This window comes from Lytechinus variegatus, chromosome 9 (assembly GCF_018143015.1).
Source record: "Lytechinus variegatus isolate NC3 chromosome 9, Lvar_3.0, whole genome shotgun sequence".
In the NCBI taxonomy this organism is placed as follows: domain Eukaryota; kingdom Metazoa; phylum Echinodermata; class Echinoidea; order Temnopleuroida; family Toxopneustidae; genus Lytechinus; species Lytechinus variegatus.
Genome location: NC_054748.1, coordinates 34,264,924 through 34,288,753, shown reverse-complemented (window position 1 = coordinate 34,288,753; position 23,830 = coordinate 34,264,924). Strand labels below are relative to the sequence as shown.

Genomic DNA, 23,830 nt, shown 5'->3' with positions numbered 1-23,830 from the left:
AATAACATAAATTGCAGAAGCATCTCGCAAGTTTTAGCACATCAAATCAAATACAAATAGTGGGACACTTGTGAAGCTACTACTTCTCAATAACAAATGCAAATAATACTAAAAGGACCGAAGGTCTCCCCTCTAACTCAACTGAATAGAAAAATCGATGAAGGTAATTACAATGAGTGTTGATTTGTGTATTAAATCCAGAAGATACCAGATTAATGAGCAAATAATTAACGATTGAAATTATACAATCGTGAATTAGCATGCATCAACATATGACATTATAAACTATCACAAATCACAAGTTATGTATGGCAAAGTGGTCTTGCTTTTTATATTTTGTGCAGGAAATGTGAAAAAGATGATGCAATCGCGTCAGATAAACAATCATTTCATGCTGTAAATTCATTAATACAACATACCTTTTTAAAGTACTACAGTGCTCTTAAACATTACATTTCATTTATGATTTTCTTGTACTTGAAATGAGTAAACTTAACAGAACGAAGAAAAAAATTCTTCTTTTACGACTAGGACCTCTTTACACATGGACGCGCAGTTAATTACAATTTTCAAATGATGATTCATGTTCATCAATTACGGGCATGTTGGACAGAAATGCAAATGAACCTATAAATTTTATAGGCCATTGCAAACTTCTGATTTATCATCCCTTTCGCATTGGGGAACCCCAATAAACATATAATGATGAGCACTTTGAAGGTATAGATTTTGTGAACACATAAAACCTACTTAAATGTAGAATCCTACATTATACAAAAACAGATACGAAATATAATATCTAGTGTCGGACGATCATCAACTATTCAGGAAGTCGTCGAGCTCGTTCAAAAGATCGTCGTCTTCTTCATGGGCTGCTACGGTGACTGCTGGAACGGGATCTAGGTCATCGTCGTCGTTCTCCTGGAGGAAACGATGGAGGTCATCGTCGGTAACGCTGGAGAGACGTGCAATGGATGGTTTAGCTTCAGTTACCCTGCAATATTTTGAAATAAATAGAGAAATTTAGTTAAAATTGGGTCATATTTGTTAAGTCTGAATATTCATCACAATTTTTTTATAAAATATTTTGAGGGGCATAAATGCTGATATATTGCTAATTCATTGAAAATAAAAAAATTCCATAAGGTTAATAACAACTGCTAAAAGTTCCGGTGACCTTGTAGCAAAACTTCAACAAAATGCTCGCTTGGTACTGTACATTTTGTACATTCTTGTTAGGCAAAGTGTCCACATCAACTGCAATGCAAGAATCTGGTTTATACCATTTAATATGTCATTTTGATATCACGTCACACTCAAATTTCTAGATCAAGAATGACCGGGCCACTAATAACTGACCAAAATGCATTTATTTTGAATGAGAATATCAAACTGTTTAATTCTTTACTCATTCAGCAAAAATACTATACCAATTGTGCATCCCGAGTCCATTATTCATGTATTCTACTCTTTAACATCTTGTCTTAGAGGAAGGAATTTCAACTTCGGGCTATTTCTGCAGTTAATATTGCTGTTGGCCCATCTCACACAACTGCCTTCAATCCCCTGTTGGCCGACTGGCATAAGATTGAAAACTTACACTGCCTCTGTTTGCGTTAAAGCTGGCGATATTGTAGACGTGGTATCAGGCTCTACCTCGACCCTAACATCTGGAATGTAGACTTCTTCTCGGCTGCTAACTTCAGGCACTTCTCGGCTCACCCTGCTCTCTTCTGGAATTGGTCGGCTAGCTTCGGGCTCTTTGAATGTAGCAGCAGGTCTGCTGCCCTCTATTATTGTGGTCGTGACGGCCGATGAGGCTTGTGGTGGCGATGAAGGTTCAGGCTGGGTTTCAGGTTGGACGGACTAGAACAGAAAGGAAAGAGATTAACACATAATATTCAACTAGATACATTAGTCATAAAGAAAACATTTTCTAAGAATCCTCACCAGTAAGAAAGTCACCGGTGAGAGACTGGGTAAAATAAATGAATGAATGAACGAACGAATGAACAAACAAATGAAAAAGTTTGATTAATTTTATAACTGCTAACATCCCGTTCAAGACATGCTATGCTCTAAAGCTACATGTAATAAAATACTGGCCACAGATGCAGACTAAGAAGGGGGAAAAAGAGACATGGCAAAAGATGTTACACTATTCATTACATTAATACATTATGGTTAAGTATCACAGCAACTTGGTTGAATTTTAAATTAAGTTTTAAATTGCATTTCCACACATATACTCTTTTTTTTTCCTGCAATTAAATACAAAGAAATCAATTTCTATTATATTGACCAACCAATTACGTACTGAATCACCATAGACCCCTCCCTCACACTTTCCTGGGTTATATATATACTTCAAAGATGTTCTACCAGTCTTATCCCTTCTTACCTGTACATTAGTAGATGTACTGCTTGGCGCAGAGTGGGTATTTCCCTGAGATGTGATAGATACCGGTCTACCTCTCCTTCTCTGTAGTGGCTTTCGTGCTAGTTTAGTACCTAGAACAAATCAAGAAAAAAAAGTTCCTCCAAATATTACTGAGGTAATGACAATCAAAAAATGAATTTTCAATAAAGCTAATACATTCAAATACAGGAGTTTGCTTTGAATGGTATTTTGTTAAAAACAGACAAAATGAATAAAATCTTTCAAAGTCGAGTCAGTTCAATTTCATGATATTTTATTTGCAAATTCTAATTACATTGTACTAGATTATTGAAAAACAGTTTACGGTGCTATAATGAAGACCTTCACCCTTTATTTTCTTACAAAAAATGACAACCATGCACCTGTACTTCAAATTACAGCTGAGAGCTTTTGCTTTCTGCCACTGATCGGAGGAAGAGAAGAGGAAGAAGCCGTCGAAGAAACACTTGGTAGCATTCAATAGATTTACAGCAGGGGTAGGAAATCTACAGATTGAACAAAGTAAACTCACCAAAAATCCAGCCTTGGGTCAATCATTCATAAATGAGTAAATGTGAAATTCTGCTTAATCAAAATTCAACATTAATTACCTGGGTTATTCGTCGATGTACTTGCAGCCTGGCTGACTGGTGCTGACTCCCTTCTCGAGTCAGCATCCCCATCCACTCCTGTAGTACTTGTAGATGAAGAAATGTCACCAGTCTCTGGCTCCCTGACTGGTAAACTGTCAGTTCTCAAGCTATCCTCCTGTGTTGAACCCTGTGTGGTAACCTCTGAGATCCGGCTACCAGTCTGCTGCTGCTGCATCTGCTGTTCCCTGAGTTGTTGTTTCTCTCTCCTGATCTCGGCAAGGGTCTTGATCTTGATCTCGGGGGCGGAGCCCGAGATCACCTGACCGCCCGGCTTCCTGATGATTGGGTTGGAGGGGGGTTCGTCCGATGAAGCCGCCGTGTTCCATAACCGTGCTCGCCGTTCTCTTCGGATCTCGTCGAGGCTCTTCTCTTCTCCAGTTTCTGTAATGATCAATATCATCACAAGTTTACAGGATCAAAAATCAAATGACATGTGGAACATTGCATTCCAAATCAAGCAGGATTCTGAAAATCAAGCTCAAGTCCCCTGACTAAATGCAAATTCCACTCCACTCCACTGCAACTTAACCTTCTTTAAATGCCCATCAGGTTTGCTTTTAGGACTTACGTTTGATTTGTAATTGAATGTATGTTTCTTGCAATGCCAATGCAATCAAATGATACTAATAATAGTCCCTTTTAGGGCTAAGTTTAAGTGGACGGTCCATCGGTTACTGATGGATACTTACAGTCACCGGTGCAATTTCTACCAGACCGGTGGACCACTAAACTAAAGAAATACATAATAAAGTGTCACCAAGGACTGAAAAACTTTCATATACTATTGTTTCGAACCGTTAATGAACCAAGCAGAGCTATGAAAAGAAGAGTACTGAGCAGGATTCCCCAATTTTCTTTCATGAAATTGTCAGCCTGTGACAGTAGGATCCCAAAGCTCCTATTTTGTCCTGTTTTAGTTCCTTCACTGCAATTTGCAAGTCGTACACAGATGAAGCAACATAGCCAGTGCCCCCTCAAAACCCAACTCCATTTGCTAGTGACTTATAGTAAGTTACCTTCTGTTAATATCTTTCCTTTAAGAGACTCCTCCTCTGTCTTGGCTTTCACAGGGGAGCGACTCCATATCTTTGATCTCCTCTCCCATCTCTTCTCCACCTCTTTCTTTGTCTCCTGGGCATCCTCTTCGCCTCCTGAACCCTCGCTCTCTCCACCCGACGCTGCTTCGGCCTTTTGAACGAGACGTTGCTTCTCGGCTCTGATCTCGGCTAGACTCTTTATCTAAAAATCAAATTATATATTTTGATATTTGGTTTTAACAAATTTTAATACAAAACTTAGAAATTTTTGAAACAATGGTAAAGGAGAATGATAATTTTGATTATCACAAAGCTGATGATGGTGTTGGTGATGGTGATGAACATTGTGATGATGAAGATGTTGGTTAAGATGTTAATGTTGTTAAATAACATTTATGACGAGGAAGATAATAGTGGTGTGATAACGATGATGAAAATGGTGCTATGATGATGATAGTGGGTAAAATCAGCAAACATATTGCATCACCCCAATCAACAAATACTGTATTCTGATTAGCTCCTGAGCATCGTTACATTGATAATTGCCAAAAATGACTAAGATACAATTAAGTTGTAGGCAACAATAGACAAATTGATCGTGAACTTACCTTTATGACCGGAGCATCATCTTTGATGATATCTTTCTTCTGTTTGATGACAGTAAGGATAGAGTCTGTTCCCTTGTTGGCATTCTCTACAGACTTGGTGAGATTCAGTCGACGTACCTTGATCGCTGGCTTCTCACTCACCTAAAGATGATAATGAATTATGAGAGTGAAATTTGTCACACCACAGGGTACAATACTAGAACCCCTTTTGCTTTTGCTAATACAAATGATTTAATTTATGCTCTAATGAAAAGTGAGAATGAAATGTAATAAATATAAATAATTTGATGGCTGATATCTGACACTACAATTTATTCGTTTTGATGCCTTCCTTCACAGAATTCAAATGATTTAGACTATGTACCTTGATTGCTTGCTTCTATAAGATAACAGGAAAGTCAGCGTAAAGGCATGAACATTCAACAAATTTACAACTGAACTGTTCTAAAGAGATATACTATTTGAATGAAATTAACTACTGTCCCAAGTTTAGGTATCTATTTGATCTCCTAGGCATGATATATGCTATAAAGTACTCAAACACAATAATATAAGACAAAAAATTATAGATTAGAACTATTCCCAAGGCATATTTTAAAGTTTCTTACCTTCTCAGTATCATCACTGATGTCTACAGTTGCAGCTCTCCGTTGACCGATGAGAGAACCCTTGTTCTCTTTCAAACCTGCAAAATGATAAAAAGAATTATTTGCAAATCTTATTTAAACATTTTCTTACAAGAAAAAATTGGCTGAAAAAAGTATAAGATTCTTCCAATATACATGGTATGAGCTTGAGTTTTTGCATAGCTGACAATTTATCCAGTGCTGACAACATTGAAAAAACACACACCTGATAAGAACTACTTTTCATGGGTTGCATTATTTAACCTAATGCAACATCTTGTGGCAGAATACAATCAAATACCTGGACAGAATTCTATTCATGTTACCTCGAGCAGCACCAGGTGGCTTATACAAGGCAATCTCGCCTCTCCTCTTATTCCTCCTCTCAATAGCAGACTGGGCTCCTTTCTTCTGAGTCTCTCTTGCAGGGTCTTTGTCTAGAGCCTCACTAGACTTGGATGAGAGTGGTAGGCGACTTTGTTTTTCCTGACGTATCTCAGCCAGAGTCTTGATCCTGAAATGTGAAATTGGTAATGACTGTTGCTGTGAATAGGCCAAAGATAGCAGGGGAAGCAGCAGCAGCATCATCATGAACTACACTAACACTACCACCACCATCACCACCACCATCAACACCACCACCACCCCACCACATATACATGTAACATCTTTATCATCACCATCATCACCTCCACATCATCATCAATATCATCAGCAGCATCATCATCAGCATAACCATCACCACCACTACAACCACAACCATATCATTAACACCACCCCAAACACGAACTACCATTGTCGTCGTCATCATCATCACCATCACCAGTCTTCATCATCACCATCATTGTTTTCTTCATTAAATGGCCAGATAAAATTCCATGCTTACCGGATATCCCCTGGTGATTTCTCCTCAAAACTCTCCTCCTTTTTATCCTCCTCCTCTTCTTCATCTTCTTCTTCAGAGTACTCTTCTTGCTCTTGTGATGATTCTTTCTCCTTGTCCGACATCCCACCTTCACCATCAGAGTCAGTGAGAGGCTTCCCAAGCCTCCTCAAGAGTTTGTCCCTCTTGATCTCGGCTAAGCTCTTAACTTTAATCCCAACGCTGGGATTATTCCCTTTACCCACTTCAGAGGGTGGTTTTCCTAACCTTGCAGCCAGGTTTCCTCTCCTCGCAGAAGGTTCATCAGGTCTGTCTCCCGCAGCATCGACTTTGACAGCATCAATGACCTTACCCAGACGCATTGCTAGAGATGTCCTCTGTACAGCTGAGGATTCCTGGATGGCAGTCTTGGAGTCTTTGTCCTTACCAAGACGCATTGCTACAGAAGTCCTCTTTACAGCTGAAGGTTCCTGGACGACAGAATTGGAGTCTTTGTCCTTACCTAGACGGGATGCTAAAGATGACTTCTTGAAAGCTAAAGATTCCTGGACAACAGGCTTGGAGTCATTGTCTTCTTGAACAGTCCTGACGATCTGTCCCAATCTGGCTGAAAGACTCCCTCTAGGGCCAACAGACGAGGATACCTTATCCTCAGACGAGTTGTTACTTTCAACTCGCTTTCCTAGCCGATCTTTTAATCGTTCTGCTTTGATCTCTGCGACAGTCTTTATCTTGATAGAGTCCAGCCCAGAACTCTCTGAATCTTTAGCTAGTTTTCTCTCTCCTGTGCTATCACCACCACCAACCATTACTCTCCGTACAAGGGCTTTCTTCGGGACATCCTCAAGCAGCTCCTTCTCTGCATCAGGAACATTTCGCACAACCTGCACAAATAGCATGAAATGGACCCAAATACATTTTCACAAAGCACTTTTAGCAAGTCACAATCGCCTTGTATTTCATTTTTAATACAGTTTAAAAATACGAAAACCTAAAACTAGGACAGATATGCTATCCTAAAAGTTTTAAAATGTGGCCAACTAATTTGAACATAAGAACCAGAGGTACTACTGAATACTGCTATAACAGTATCAGTTTCTACTACAAAAATAATCAGGGGCCCAAATAAAGACTTACAATAATGGTAGATTTGCCATTAACTACCATGAAAACCTTGAATTTAATTGGTTATTGAGCGTTGTTACCATGGTAGTTGACACAATGACAGTTGCCAGGATTGTAACTCTTTATGAAACAAGCCCCAGATCTTCTTCAAGAACACTAAGATGCATAAGACATGAAACCGTACCAGAAAAAGGATTAAGACAGACTCACAGCAGTATTCTCAGAAGAGGTTTCTGTTTATGGTAACTCCTGTAAGAACTTGGCAGGACAGCGTTTTGCTGGTAAACGCCAAGCTGGTATATAACCAATTACCTAGGAAACATTTTACATCTAGGTTAATCAGTCATTGTGGCTGACTTATTACTCTTGGGCCTTTTTATCAAAGTGGATACAATGGCAGAGTAGGGATTCAAACTCACAACCTTGTGATTATGAGTCCATGCGCAATAAGAAAATTAAGGACTCTGCAGAGTCCATAATGGTTATGTACCATGGTACATGGGTCGTGTGATCCAGTGGTTAGAGCATTGGACTCATAATCACAAGGTTGTGAGTTCGAATCCCTACTCTGCCATTGTATGCCGAAAGCTGTAATTATAATTGGACTTTTCTTCATGTACGCAATAAAATAAGTGTAATTTTGAACACAAAACCTCTTTAGAGATTACAGGCCACTAAAACGACATTCCTACCTTGAGACGTTTAGCGAGGTTGTTTGCTGCTCCTTCCTCTTGCTCTAAACTGCTGCCCAGCCTCTTGAAGCGTTCTTCACGTAACTGGACTTGACTCTTCACTCCAAGCTTTCCAGCATGCTCGGACAAAGTTGTAACTTTTGGTTTGACGGCATCCTCCTTGACCTTAAATTTACGAGTACCTGTACCAAAGAAACAAGATATTTTATTGCACATAAAGACTCCTGTGACCTTTGACCTAGATACACAAATAATCAAGGTCACTCCTATGATAATACTTGAATTTTGAATTCTTTTCTTGAGAAATCACAACATTAATATTTAGGTGGAAATCACTTTTCAGTGTTCTGTTTATTACACATACAATTTTTTTTACACAACAGACTGCATATGTGATCATAAAACATCTTCTTTAAGGAAAGTGAAAACCTTAATAAAATATATATTTCAGTGTATACAAAAGCTTATAAATTTTAAGAGTGACATAAAACACATAATACTAAAACTAAAGAATTTCTTGAACATACAAATGTATTTAGTTTATTCAACACATAAGGCAAAATTAATCTGCTTTTGTTCCTTAAGCTGGCATTGATTGTTAATTTACAGTGTTAAATGATTAGCTTAAAGAGAAATGCCAGTAGTTGCAGTAAACACTGATTTCATGAGAAAGTCTGTAAAACCAGGCTTAACTGTCAGAATATCATCGAGGATCTAGATCTGGAACAGTTACATAAACTGAACTTTGTGAAATCTTGAAATCTACGCCGAAAAATGTTCACACTGATGATCGCCAACACAGATAGGCACACGTGGGACAGTGTAATAATATTGCTGAAATAAAGACCAGATGGAAGTGACCGAATCCGCGCTTATTTTGCTTATTTCTCAGCAATTACACACTCTCTTCCAGAATCCTTTGGCACATATTTTTTATTCATACAAGCAGACACTTGGATGGTCATTATATTAGATTCTGTCAAAAGTCATTTTCAGATCGTTACCAAAACTGGAATTTATCTTTAACTTACTGTTATTACTGACTGCAATAATTCTCCTAGACAAAGGTGGAAACATTTCTTCTTCCATATCCCCCTCCTCTTCCATCTCTTTATCTTCCTCTATTTCTTCTTCTTCAACATGACCTCTCTCGATGTTCTTCTCTCGGCGGATCTCAGCCAACGTCTTGATACCGAAAGACCGAGGCTTCTCTGCTTAGGAAATCAAATCCAGCATTAGACAAAGAAAAACAGAAAGTTACATGCAGGAACTTGAAGTTCACTCTCTGTGGTTATTGCAAGAAGTAATTTGCAAACAACTGTAGGAATGTACGCAGTAGCCCATGCCCAGTGAGAACAATACTGCATGTAATGTGGAATTCAAGAACTCAATTCTAAAATATTGATAAAACATAACCTAGGTAGCATGTTTTATTGGCCAAGAAAACTTAACAGATTTAACAGTCTGATTTAAAAAGTTTTGATAAATAACAAAACATTTGTAACATTTGGCTTATGAATTGAATTAAAATGCTTACCAAAAAATGAAGCTGGCTTGAGCAATAAATGTATTTTGCCCCCTGAAGAACATATTATTAAATTCCACAGGTTAAAGTTTATAGCTTGTATAAATACTGGTTCAACTTGAAACAAACTTGGGGGTGTTTCACATTGAGTTGCAAGTGTGCGAATGATTTCTAGTTTTCTGCTGTATAAAATATCACTATGATTATTGGTCTGGGGGCTGTTAAGGAAATAGTTGTAATCAAACACAATAAAAAAAAAATTAAACATAACCTGATTTTCCACCTGTTAGAAGGCATGATTTGACCATGTTTGATTTATATCCAATGGTGCCAAATTCCTTGTGAAAATAGACAACAGCCCGTTTACTTTGGAGATTAACTATAATTTCCAGGAAAAAAAAAGGAAAGAGACAAAACATAGAAAGATGATAATTTCAAACCTTGACTGATAACTGGTCTTGCACCAATAGTGGGTCTGATGGTGGTCTGACGAAGTTGTGAGAGCCTCTCCTGACCTAGCGATGGTCTGATCGGGGAGAGGATGACCTTCTTACCAGGACTCCCATCTGTGCTCATCGTACCAAGGCTTTCATCATCTACCCAAAAAAAGCATAAATCATCAAATACACCACATTCAGATTATTTTGCCTCAGTCAAGTTGGATGCACTATTGACTGGGCTACACACCCCTTGCACTGACCTTTGACATTTCTTATGCACTTTCCAATTTTTCACATTTAATATAAAAATGTGCCTTAATAAAAAGAGCCATTGCATGCAAAAAAATTAAGTTTCCCAATCTGAGTTTTGAGATTTGAATTGAGCTAGAAAGAGCACACTCTGTGCTGTAAAATAATAGATAACTCAGTCTAGAATAACCCACACTAGTACTTAATTGATTACAGATGAAATTCTGAGAGAGCTTAAAAAAAGAAAGAAAGAGAAGGAACCAATGTTTAAAGTTCAAGATTCACTCAAGAATGAGAAAAGTACACTTTGCAGTCTCAGTGGAATTTTCAAGCACCTCGAAACAAAGGGTGTCAAAGAAACTCCAGTATCCTGTCTTTATTCAAATTTAAAACAACTTCAACAAGAATCACTCTTTCAGATAAGTTAATTTTATCAATTTTACTATTTTAACACAAAATTATCTTGGCCATTTACAGAGAACCTTCCCTGGCGACTGTTGGTTTAGTTTGGCTGGTCACATTTTGTTGTATCAGTGCTGTGCAAGAGCGCCCTCGACATCACACTTTTGCACATAGCAAGCGCGCAAAAAACGCCCTTAGCAGCAAGCACAAGTGCACTGTGTAAAGGAGTTTCTCGCGAAAATGTTTTGCTAAGGGCGGTCTTGTACCAACACAATGATTTATTGACTGTGAATTCAAGAGTGAGTTTGGGCAAAATATTTTAATTGACATTCCATTCTCACCTTCGCTGTCCATTGGATGGACGACTACTGGATTGACCGTTGGCAGGCCTTGAAGGTCATCTACTGAGAGAGTAGGTGGGGTCTGGACACTAGGAGCTACCATTGTAGTCACAGGGGTGGCTGGACTGACCGCTGGTGGGAGGGGCTTGGTCACTGGTAAAATGTAGTTGAAAAATAAGAATCTGTAAATGTAAGTCTCATAATACTTATAGGAAGTATTTATAACTTGGGAAAACTCTGAGAAAATGCTTGAAAACATAGGCATTCTCCTTGTTAATCGATGGGTATTGTCATGGCCAGAGCTACCAAACTAAACAAGAACATTCTATTTTTTAAGCTGAAAATCAGTATTTTGGTGAAAAAAATCGGTATTTTCAAAGCAAAAACATGAAACACACAAAACTGAAACTTTAACAAGTTGGTATTTTTCTCATTTTTCAGAAATACTGAAAAATCAGTCAACTTGGCAGCTCAAAATGGCTTGTTCAATTTCTTTAATACTTAAATGAAATAATTTTTGCTACTTCGACACAGTGTAACAGATAAGTCATATATTAATATACATACATCGCATTTCTAATTGAATTTTTAATAATATATGCTCACAATGTTCAGGTACAGTATGTTTAATGGGCAAAGTAGGTCAGATTTATTCATGAACATGAAATTTCACAAAGTAAATTCTCTTCAGGTTACCTGGGCCCACAATGGTTGGTATTTTATTGATGAGCGATGTCGAAGACGCTGGTCCCGATTCTGACGTTGTTTTGTTGACATGTTTGAAAGGACAGTGGGGTTTCTGACATCCCGATGGCTGACTCTCCCAGAAACATGCTATCTCAGAACGATTCTTCTACAAATCAAACATAAAGTCACTAATAAAGTAACAAGTGATGACAACAAAACAAACTATCAAAGATGAATGAATGGGACAATTGAGTCCCAAGATATTGGCCTATGAAAACCTACTTTGCACAAAATATATAATTTACATCCTTTCCTTCATAATTTGAATGAAAAGTTGATTTAACACTTTCCAATAAAAATACAGACTTCATTCAGTGCAGACATTGCCCTTATCACATCATTTTAGCATCAATAGATTACATCAATTCTTTTTCACATTACATAATGTAGGAACTGTATTAATCCAATGCCAGTGATGAACATGGTCTTGTATGCCCTATTGCTTAAACTCAATGCTTATTTTACTGGCCTTTGATATTTTATTTGCCCCTTTTAATTTTAACATGATTAAAAGCGTGTACTTTTGAAAAGTGGTCATGCTCTAAAATGTCAAAAGTGAAGGCTTGTAAAGGAGAAATGCAAGGAATATCCTTTGGGAAGCTTGGGTGTCAATGTGGGACGTGGTCTTGTGTTTATGAATCTCGTCTTCCAATCAGAGGGTGTGGGTTCAAATCTCAGCCACAACACGTTTTCCTTCAGTGTGCTGCACTCAACCCAGGTGAGGTGAATGGGTACCCCACAGGATTAATTCCTTGAACGAACCAAGTGCCTTAAGCAGCTGGAGCTACAGCTGGGGTAATACAAAGTGTGCCATTGAATAGGCAACTAGATAAAATTAGCACCTCATAAATGCTATATATTATTAATGGCTGAAGACCATTTCTACCAGCTTACCGTTATCTCCATGTGTCTGAAGGCACAGTTTGGTCGGAAGCAGTAGCCTTGCTTCCAGTTGATACAAGTTACTTCATTTCCTCTGGCAGCCTCGACATGCCGATAAGGGCAAGAGGGACCCTACACAGTGGAACAAATAGGTTACACCAAAATATAAGAATCAATGTTCATTATTACAGGGTAGTTTCTATGAAAAGGGAAACTAGGAATTATCTTTTTAAAAGAAATCAAAGTTCTCGAGCCAGAACAAAGGAAATGGTTCAGTAAATCCTTTGTTCTGCTACTGTCCTGGCTTGTTCACTCTATTGTTCTGGGCCTGAGTGTAGATTTAATTAACAATATATTGTTATATATACATATACATATATATATATCATGTGCCATGACGCATGGACATTCTAGCCAGTGCGTGCAAACATACATTTGGCAAGTCGTTTTCTCATTTCATCATATTTTATAAAATGAGGAATTGCCATATATGTTAACAAAAAGCAATTTCTTGAATTTTTGTTGTGTTAACAAAAGGCAATCCCAGATAACAAGAATGGAATTCTTGATATCGAGGAATAAGATTGAATGGTAAAATCAAATGGCCTGCCATACGCATCAATGTGTGCTGGCTAAAACATCCAGGTGTGACAGACCCCTTCGGAATTAATCTTACCTTTGTACAGGTAGAGTAGTAGAAGAAGTAGCAGTCATCTCCAGTAGTAGCCATAATGACAGTAAGATGCCTTCCTCAGGGATGACAGTACAATGATAGAAAGATTGCAGGAACACAATGAAACACTGGTGTCAAGTACTGTTCCGAGATAGACCTTGATGCAGAGAACTTGGTTCACTGGAAAGTGCAGATAACAAGACGGTTTCCAAATGTAGCAATTTCCTTCGGCATCAAAGAATGTCTTTCCTTGGCATCAAAGAATGTCTGGAAACTCTACTGTGTCAGAGTTGATTGGGTGTAGGTTAACTGTAAAATTTCACCTTTGTCTTGCATAAGTATTCTGTTGTCACAACATAAAATACAGGGGAATAAAGAGAGATTGAACTTCAACAAGGCAGATGAAGATTGATCTGCAAAGCCAAAGTTCAGAACATTATTCTTTTAATACTGATCTTAAAACTTTAATGAAAGGAAATGTGGATTGCAATTACATGTAGCACTGGTCGAGATGAGCTGATGCTGTCAAGATAAGGTACAATGTGAAGATGACGAATGTTGTCACAATTGATGTCAACAAGAAAGATCAGTTCACTTCAAGGTTTTGCTCCTTCCTACAAGTAGGATCAACCTGAAGGCAAGGTGTAGACTCTGAAGTGCCACAGTATCTATCTTCAAGTCAGCAACAATATAAAGGGTACATTCACAATCATACTAGCCTGTGCACACATGTACAAGTGAAGTTCTGATAAACTTCAGATGATCCAAGTGCAAAAGAGGCAAAACTGTGTTCCCCCACAATGCATCCAAGTTTTGAAGTTCTGATGAAGTTTGGATGATCCAAGTGCAAAAGATTCACCAGCGTACTTCACAATGTATCCGAGATTTGAAGTTCTGAGGTCAGATCCAAGTGCCCAAGTATACTGTATGTTCAGGTTGACAATGTCTACGTTGTATCTAACTATCTACATGTATGTAGATTCAAGGTTCTGATGAAGGTTAGCTACTGAAGAGCCACAGATCAATGTTCAAGATGACAAGAACAATCTTGTATCACAATACTAGGTTTGAACATCGGGTGAAATTTACCAGACCGGAATGCTTAGTATCAATGTTCACGTTGATGACAGCTACAGTGTTTGTCACAGTGAATCCCAAGTTTGAAGGTTTGATGAAGTTGAACTGATGCAGTAGTCAATAATTAGATATATTCCTCCTCAGCTCCTGATATTCAGGCAACCACTTGAAATCTACACGAGAGAACAAGAGAAATTGCAAAATACAAAGATTAGTTGACTATTAGTTATGCTTTATCTATTTTGAGTTAAATGAATGTTACATGAGGCAACAAGATCAGTGAAAATGAAAAGACATTTTACGTTCTATTTCAACATTTGATTTGTTTTTAGTGTCTATTTTTTTAATTAATTCATTCAATATCAACTTTAATTGGCAGTTGGATTGGATTACATGTATGTCTGTATCTTAGAAGAGCTTTAAATTATTTTATATAGGGTTCATTTTCTATTTTTGTTACTGAAATTCAAAATTTATCACTAGAATGTAAAAGGAAAAGACTACAAGTACATGGACTCTGGATTTAAAGCTTTTAAAATTTGTTATATCTTTATTCTAATGAGCTTTAAAATATATATGATGGTATCCTCACCTTATCTGTATTCCAAGCTGAAGCATCAAGAAAGTATCAGTCCCATCACAGTATTAGTCGGGTTGTAGTGTTCATCCTTGTCTTCATAGAATACTTCCTCAGATCAAATTAGAGTTTGTACAACTTCTTCAGAAAAGTTTTATCAGATTAACTTCACAGTAAGATGAAATTCTTGAACAAAATCTTGGAGAAGTTGAAGTCCTGATGTAGCAGATCATAAGAGAAATCTGGAACAGGCTGAGTCCAAGACTAAGCAGATTATCAAAGATGAATAAAAACGGCTGGATTTGAGATTAAGCTGGTCCGAAACTCGAAGTGCATGAAGCAGTAAGAAGAGTACATCCAAAACGAAGTATATTTTCACAGTAATGCTGAAGACTAAAAATTCAATATTCCGATGAATGTGGAACTGTGTTGAATGCAGAGCTGGACGATCTTCCTAGCAACGTTGAGCAGACTGAATCCAGGTCGAGGTTCCTCTCAATGATGACGTGTTGTTCCAAGGCAATGAAGACATGGTCCTACGACTAACAGATAAGCACAGAAGTCCGGTATATAACATTCACACACCCAAGCTTGGCCCGATGAAACGTAAGGACCGGCTGAACATTCGCAACGATGGATCCAAGTATCCCGAAAAGCGATTCCCACGAAGTACCCCATTAACGGACAATAGATCAATAAACGCACGCGAAACAAACATTTAACATGAAAATATCATAACTGAAATGCAACGGTGTCTTCACTATAACTGATACACTTCTTGAAACAAGGGGTTTCATATTACGGAAGATCGAATGATAGGTGTACCTCCCGTCATATCATATACGGAATTAAGCACAACGGTAGGCCTCATCTTCTGCTGTAACCAATCACGTAATACGCTTACTGCCGTCTTTTTTACATCGACTGAATTATTACCCTAATCAACCCGGTCAGATCTTTCTTTCGAAAGCAAGTGTGAGCTATTACGAACATTACACGCAAACATGCATGAGCATGGACATTAACTTTGTGAAATTGCCCTTCAAAGCAATACGAAATTAAGACCCATCGCGAAAGTAAACGAAATATCCGGTTTTCACACGCTTTTACAAGATCCGGTGATGACAGAACAGATGTTCCCTTTGGAGTAGGTGTCCATGATCCGAAGAAAAAGCTGACAAGGCAGTTATTGCTCAAGATTTCCAGTCGTAACGAGCTTAACTTTTATACATAAGAGTTACTATGGGACGGAGGCTGATCAATTTCATACAAATTTTGCACGCAAGTCACAATAGCTGGCCACATTCAAAATAAGATGGATAAATAAGCCTTTGATAGGTACGGTATGTGTTACAAATTCAGAGTTACCTCATATTCCAAAATGCTCTGAAGCGCAGATACATGTACCATCCTATGTGGCCACAGGACCGAGAGTTCAGTGGGAATGATGGCTTGTAGGTCTGAGACATGACATGTATGAATTGACGTGGCATTACAGGGCTAAATTAGGCGATATACATAATACAGCATACATGTAGCTCCTTATTCTGCACACATTCACGTACACACGTTCAAAGAAACGCTTTAACAAGATAGCCATCAGCAAGAACTCTCAGTTGTCTCACAGATTTGTGCACTATATCATTTGATCAGCAAATTTCGTATTGGTGACTGTTCTTTGTAGCATGAAGCATTTTGAATGGAGATGAAAAATGAGAAAATCTCATATCCTTCGCAGAGCAAATAGACCCACAATGCATCATTCTGCTCCGAGGTATCACCATTCTGATGGGGCTATGAATAAGATGTATAATATCTCCTATGGTTTCTCATCGGTTGAAGAACCCCATATGAAGTTCCAACATCAATAGAGAAGATGCTTGTATATGAATTAAAATGCTGCACGGTCCAGGGTCTTGGCAAATAGCAAAAGATTGCACACTTTCCATAAAGTTGAAGATTGTCATTGTTCCTTTCATTGGGGAAAAGAGGCATTCGTCTTTAACGGATAAAAACGCGGTACCGAATATTTTTCTGCCGTGAACATCGAGGACGATATCCGCAGAAGTGCCTCTTTAGTCTATTGTCTCTTCATCAGGATGCACAAGGTCCGTACGATGCTTTTCTTGTTCTTTCGGACAAATTTACGCAAAATTATCCAATCAAAGGTCATAGAAACGCAGAGTCCACGAAAAATGCAAATGCTAAGCAAGGCATTTGACCTTTTGAAACGGTTTGATATATATGGTAGAAACGGCTCAGATAATTATCGGACACTCGTAAGTAAATTTAGACTTAACGCAATATTGCTCACACACACTTGCCTCATTCGAGAAGTATAAAATCCCATTTCCCCATCTTAATGTAATATTTACGATAATTCTATGAAATTTAAAAAATAAAAACATAAGTAAATTTACTGGATCTACGCTTAATTTTGGAACCATCCTAAACCATGTTAATTTTTAATAATGTTTTGAATTTCTTTCTGTAAACTGTGCTTTTATTTATGAAAATATCTTATCATCATTACTATTTCTAATCTCATAATTTTGACCCCCCCCCCACGACAAAAAAGTAGCATAATTTTTGTTCCCTCAAGAAATATACTTCTTAGAATTTCTGGATAATGTATTTTATATAACTTTAAAATAATACACTAGCCAATGCAATTTGTATGATTGCTTTTCCCAAACTTAAATTATCTGAGCGAAATCCCTCTTTATATCTGATGTCTTAGTTTTTATTTTTATCCCAATATATTTCCCTCATTCTTAGACTATAAATTATCTCATGTTATCGCCCTATTAACTAAAATTATTTAAGCACCAAGTTTTTAATGTTTAATATCCCTTTACTTACCTTATAACACATGCATTCAACAATAAAAACAGTATTGATTATGGAAATTAATATAAGGGTTCCCCTCCCATTATAATACATGACCATATAGGTATCTAGTCATATTCTTGTTGAATATCTCCCAGTATGGTTAACTTGAAATTAATTCAAACTTGTTCGATTATTATTTAATTCATATTATAAATGCTCCATTTTGGGTTTCTTTTAACATCTTTTCAATGTTATTGGTAGGATAATTTCCAAATAACATATTTTTCAAGGTACTTCATTTATCTATCAAATGTTCGTATGAGAATTGCCATGGCTAAGTAATGATTTTATGGAACTGATTAGGATCTATTATTTTCTTTGTATTTTTTCAGGATTCCAAAAAAACAAAAGAAATGTTAAGCAGGTTTCTGCTGACAGAGGACTGCATAGAACCTTGTTCCCGAGATTGAATATCACCTTTCTTTGATTCCAAAGGGGAAAATAGAATAGATCTTGTGATGCAAAACAAGGTTTCTCCTTATTTGGGACTGTATAAAACCTTATTTTTAGTAAGAAAAAAAACATATCTGGAGAATTGTTTTTTTCTTCTTTCATGATATAGGGTATTGAGCAGAGAACAATAGAGACAGACAGATTGGAAAGTAGATATAGAAGAAGGGGGACGTTTTTAGAGAAAGAAAGTAAGTGCACAGAAGAACAAGGCAAAAATAGTTTGTTTTTTTACTGGGAGTACATAATCATAAGTTTCAGAATAGAAGGGGGAGATAGTGGGACAGAGAAAAGGATGGAAAAGGGAGACAGGAATAAGCAAGGAAAGAGAGGCAGAAAAAGAAATAGAGAAAGAGAAAGAAGAAAGAGAGGGAATTCATGCTTAAAAGAATGGGCTGGATAATTAACAGTATGAAAACAAAAATTGTGACAGAGTAACAGAGAGAGGGGCAGGGGAAAAAAATTCAGAAGCAGCTTGTGGACGAGAATAATTTGACTTCCTCCTGTGGCCCGACCATACAGAGCATTGAGCACCACCCATCTACTTGAAGGTGACCTTCATCCATTCTCTGAGTGACCTTCACAGCGACCATCACCCATTCTCAAGATGAACATTTGAAGATGTGGAATTTATGATCCCCTCCATCTTAATCTCCACCTCTTCGCTACTCACTTTAAGATGCTGCATGGCAGAGATGACTGGAAACATCCGGCTACTTTTCACGTTGGGATTTACAGCTTTAAGTCATCTGTAACACAAGAGTGAAAATAGAAATTGGATATTCATTAAAGGTACGTAAAAGAAATTAGTTGCAACAAACAATTATTTCATGAGAAAGTCTTTTTAAGTCAAGGTAAATTGTCACCATATTACAGAGCTCCCAACCTGAACAAGGATATTCCAGTATTTTAAAAGCTGAAAATCAGTATTTTGGTGAGGAAATCAGTATTTTCAAAGAAATCCCATAGGACAACACATAAATCAGTATTTTGCATGGAACCATCAGTTTTCTTCTCATTTTTCAGTACTAAATACCGAAAATCAGTACTACTTGGCAGCTCTGATATTATCATATATCTAGATCTGGTACATTCATGTATAAAGTTATCTTTGTGAAATCATGAAATATTAGCTCAAATCCGCTAATTCCTATGATCACTATTAAGTAGAAAAGGGTATGTGGGACCGTGTACTAACTCCTAAGTTGCTAGGAAAAATACCTGACATTTGATGGAATTCCATGCTTATTTTGCTAATTTCTCAGCAATTACGCATTTTTTTCCAGAGCCAATATACACTGTATATACAAACACTTCGATGGTAAGTTTAACAATGTTTTTTTAATACAGAGAGAACCTTAATAAAGGAGGACCAATATAGGGATTGGCAAGACGATTTCTTGGATAGCAGACTGTATCGCCATTATAACTAGTATCGTTTGTCTTTGTGTAGTGTATCGTATCGTATTATTGCCTTGTAGGTGTGCTGGTGGAATGCAATATCGATATCACATTCGTAAATTGTTGACGCCCTCTCCGTTCGTTTGTAAATATTTCATAGTTTGGCTGCCATTTGGATCAATTTGGCTGTGCTTTTCCCAACTAAACATCGGTAAAGTATAATTTTCATGCATTTTCATCTATATCGTTTAAACTACTCTTATTTTCAATAGTTCTAGGCCTATATTTTTAATTTGTAGTTTATATATCCTTAGAGCAGTAGAGGCGCTGGTCCAAAAATTGGGATTGTCCCAGAAAACAAGGATATCCTCATAAACCAAGACAAATCATGTCTTGATAAATTGAGACTGTCCTTGTTTATGGGGACGTTTTTTTTTCACTTCCCCCTACGGGACAAAGACAGCAATTACGGAAATTGAGAGTGCTAAAAATAGATTCAGTGACCTCAATTCCCCCCAGTTCACCATCTATTTTTCATGACTTACCGTCTTCCAATAATCTTGTTATGAAACCTGATATGTTTACATTGACTAGCACACTTGATTGGTGTCGGCACTTGACAGGTGACTGAACTTTCCTAGATTTCTTGTGTGAAGAAATCCTTATAAACTGAGACAGTCCCTGTAAACTGGGACGATCCCAATTTTCTGACCAGCGCCTCTACTGTAGAGTGTAACCTCGATGTGTTATAACTTATATAGCCCCAAACTTTGGACTCTAGATTGACAAAAGTGCTGGTGTTATAACAAATGGGAGCCCACACGGACACTTTACCGTCGGTGAATGGGGATTACAGTAAAATGTCAGAAATTGTTGAATAAATCCCCAGACAGTAGAGGCGCACGGCCAATATTGGAGACTGTCTCCAATGTGGGAGATTATCTCCTATATCAGAGACTTTTGTGAAGAATTTGGGTATCCAATTTCAGAGACAGTCTCCAGTTTTGGAGACCAATTTCCTTTGTTTACATTTGCGGCAAAAGGATTACCTTGGCGGCAAATGAAAATGTGTTAAGCAGATTCCTCATGAAAAATTACCCCTTTTCACCGTCTACTTTAAAAATTCACCGTCTACTTTTGTTTTGATAAGGATTTTTGTTGTCAATCACACACAGAACAAATGGGCTTCTGACCTCAGTGAGACAAAATTTTGGGTGGAAAAAATCATGCTTTTGTTGGTGTTGTTTCTTTTGTCCTTTTGCAAAGCAAGTCTCCAATGTGGGAGATTGTCTCCCCTATTGGAGAGAGTCTCCCATATTGGCCGTGCGCCTCTACTGCCAGAAACGATGGTTATTCCTGATTTAGCTTTTTCGATATACCGGTATTAGTAATACCGTTCGGTATGAAAGTCATACCGGTATGGATACCGCCGTTGAAATTTCAGTACCGAAATACCGTCATACCAGAAGTTGAAAATATCATACCGGTATTTTCTTCTGTATTGTCGTTTATGGGTATTTTTACAGTAAAATTAAGCCAAAACAATAAGTTCTTTGGCTCTCTCAATGTATTTAATGAAATCAGAATCCAATAATCTAACCTCGAAATGAATGCATCGCCCCTTAACTACTGTCTGAGCTCCGTTAGCCGCTGCATGAGGCCTCGGCCCCACCGCTACTGATGTGCATGTCAGCTCAGCTCCATGCACTCGTGTACACAGCTACAGTAAACAACGAAGTCGACCGAGACGGAGAGCATTTCATGAAGAGTTTTTTTCAGTGGTTTCAACAACAGATTTGCTTTCCGCCAATCACATGGGAGGGTTTCCTAGCTTGTAACATCCCTCTACACAAACAAAATCACTGACAAAACTCTTTTTGAAACACTCCCTAGCCTGCCTTTTGACCACGTGGTGTATTGCGGGCTTCAACAAAGTATCTACCTTGGCTTGGGGCGTTGACAGACAAACCACAGGGATTAACACTTGTTTTTTCTTTATGCAAGTTTTTTTTTCTCGGACTGCTCTTAACTTGTATCGATGGGAATGTCCACTGAGTTTTTTTTTTTTTTTTTTGGGGGGGGGGGGGTGCTGTGCATTGACAGACTCACAGGGATTAACACTTTTTTTCTTTATGCAATGTTTTTTTCTGGACTGCTCTTGACTTGTTTCAATTATGACAAGTTTACTTTTACACTATAAGCCTGCTACAAAAATCGTCTGACCCCCCCCAAAAAAAAATAAATAAATAAATACATAAAGAAATAATACATTAATGAATAAATAAATTAAATATGAAAATAAAAAAGAGACAGAAAATGTTGATAACATTAACAGGAAAAAAATGTTACGCCATCCCTCTTTGTTTATTTTGATCTGTGAAGTGATCGTAAATGGAAGAAAGTGGCTGAGAATATTTGTGTGATTTGTGATGGGTGTTGTATCCGTTTTGTGCCTGTGCGGTCATGAATAAAATAAAATAAACTATTGGATTGATTGTAATTTAAATTTATGATGGTCTCGTGGCGTGATAAGATTTTGATCATCTAAAATTTGGCATGTGTGAAAGATGAAATTGACAAAAAAAGAGGGGAAGATCGAGATTCGGAGAAGAGGAGGATGTTGATTGTTCGTGGTAAGAGAGGGGTGGTGACGGGGAGAGAATGGGCCGATGGGAAAGAGAGAGTGATGAATTAAGGGGCTGGGGAGATAAAGAAAAACAAAAGCAAGAAAAATTAGTGAGAAAGAGGCAGCCAAGGTATAGGAAGTTTGGGGGGGGGGTTACTTGTAGACAACGTGGAGATTCACAAGAGAGGGGGGGGGGGGTTCAACACAATGGACATTTATAAGAAAAGTTATTTACGAGACGTCAAAATTTGAGGTCAACAAACTTTGAACCTTCGACGAACACGTGTTGATGTGAGTGGTAAACAAAAGGGGCGAATCTGAATGTGAATGAGTGGGGCCAGATCGGTGAAGGCAAAATCACGCATATATCCTTGACAGTTTTAGCAGGGAATTTTGGTGCTTGGAAGTTAGGGCATGTACACACGTTGAGCAAAGTAAGTAGCAGTGAGTTTGTGCGGTGTAGCATTTGGCAACTTGACTTATTGATTTTGTACCATGTGCTTGCTGAGATAATTTTGCACACATGCACAGGTAATTCACAGCTCTTGTTGGGGAGAGAGCATGATCGTATAACTTTTGGTAAAGAAAGAGAAAGTTTTTGTCAATGAGAATGGACCATGCTGAGCATTCCTCAGCTGACCACAAGCATCTCCTCTTTATCAGAGGCCATATCAGGGCTAAACAAACATTGGTCACTGTTTGCACAATAAATTAGGAATTTAGTCGGTATTAGTCGGTATACCGGTATTGAAGCTATTAGTAATACCGGTATTGAAAATATCAATACCGAAAAAGCTTATTCCTGATCCTGTCTAGCTAGCTAACCGGTTGCCAAGCCCAACCCAAGTTCCATCTTCATCTTACACAGAGTCAGCTAGTCTCTCAACTAAACTCAAGTAAGATTTCAATCTCAACTCATCTCACTTCATTTAACACAGACTGTCGGGCCAAATCGTGGTTTTGGAAACCACTCATAGATTTGTGTACGCGCATTTGTGTACAAAGACAAAGTGAATGGAGGTGGAAATAGGGAACCGTGCGTACGACTGAATAAAGCGCTGCTGTATGAAGTGAATGGTGGTTACCTATATCACGATAATGCCGACTGTCGACTGAGTCTGACCCTCTCTAAAAACTCAAATTCACTGTATTTTATGATTCATTCACGTCACCGACCCTCTTTCTACTCTCCCTTTCGCAGCACGAGCACTCGACATGACTCACGCCACTCAGACTCTCGACAATGTCACTTTTATGATTTTTATCAGTTTGTTTCAGTGAATTTATAATTAATCTTGAACATCAAAATATGCTTAAATATCTTACCTCTAAAATGGATATGTTGTAGCGCCATTGTGGATGAATTCAATGCTGTTTTTGGCTGCTTTCAAACGGGAACTCTTATGCAGTGGCCTACGTCGAATTGACGTAGACAAATAATACACTTTAAAAGTCGTCCCAGGGCCCAGAGTCGAGTCCAAAATAACCTTCGCCTTCACAGTTTC

At 37.9% G+C, this 23,830-nt stretch overlaps 1 protein-coding gene across 5 annotated transcripts; it reads right to left on the bottom strand.

Annotated features, from left to right (window-relative positions):
- Positions 1-326: 326 nt before the first annotated feature.
- Positions 327-23,778, bottom strand: LOC121422067 (zinc finger CCCH domain-containing protein 11A-like). 5 transcript variants are annotated; one of them, XM_041616872.1, is made up of 19 exons: positions 23,652-23,778; positions 14,972-19,047; positions 13,797-14,552; positions 13,306-13,645; positions 12,642-12,761; positions 11,697-11,853; positions 11,001-11,153; positions 10,009-10,164; positions 9,075-9,257; positions 8,044-8,225; positions 6,230-7,110; positions 5,670-5,857; positions 5,326-5,402; positions 4,718-4,858; positions 4,089-4,311; positions 3,031-3,453; positions 2,402-2,511; positions 1,601-1,866; positions 327-994 (listed from the first exon to the last, which is right to left on the bottom strand). In XM_041616872.1, the coding sequence occupies exons 4-19, from the start codon at positions 13,357-13,359 to the stop codon at positions 817-819; spliced, it is 3,492 nt and encodes a 1,163-aa protein (XP_041472806.1). In that variant the 5' UTR covers positions 13,360-13,645; positions 13,797-14,552; positions 14,972-19,047; positions 23,652-23,778; the 3' UTR covers positions 327-816. The 5 variants fall into 5 exon arrangements, with proteins under 5 accessions (XP_041472806.1, XP_041472807.1, XP_041472805.1 ...); XM_041616873.1 differs by having other exon boundaries at positions 13,306-13,482; XM_041616871.1 differs by having other exon boundaries at positions 13,306-14,552; positions 14,972-15,498; positions 18,972-19,047.
- Between the last annotated feature and the right edge of the window lie 52 nt (positions 23,779-23,830).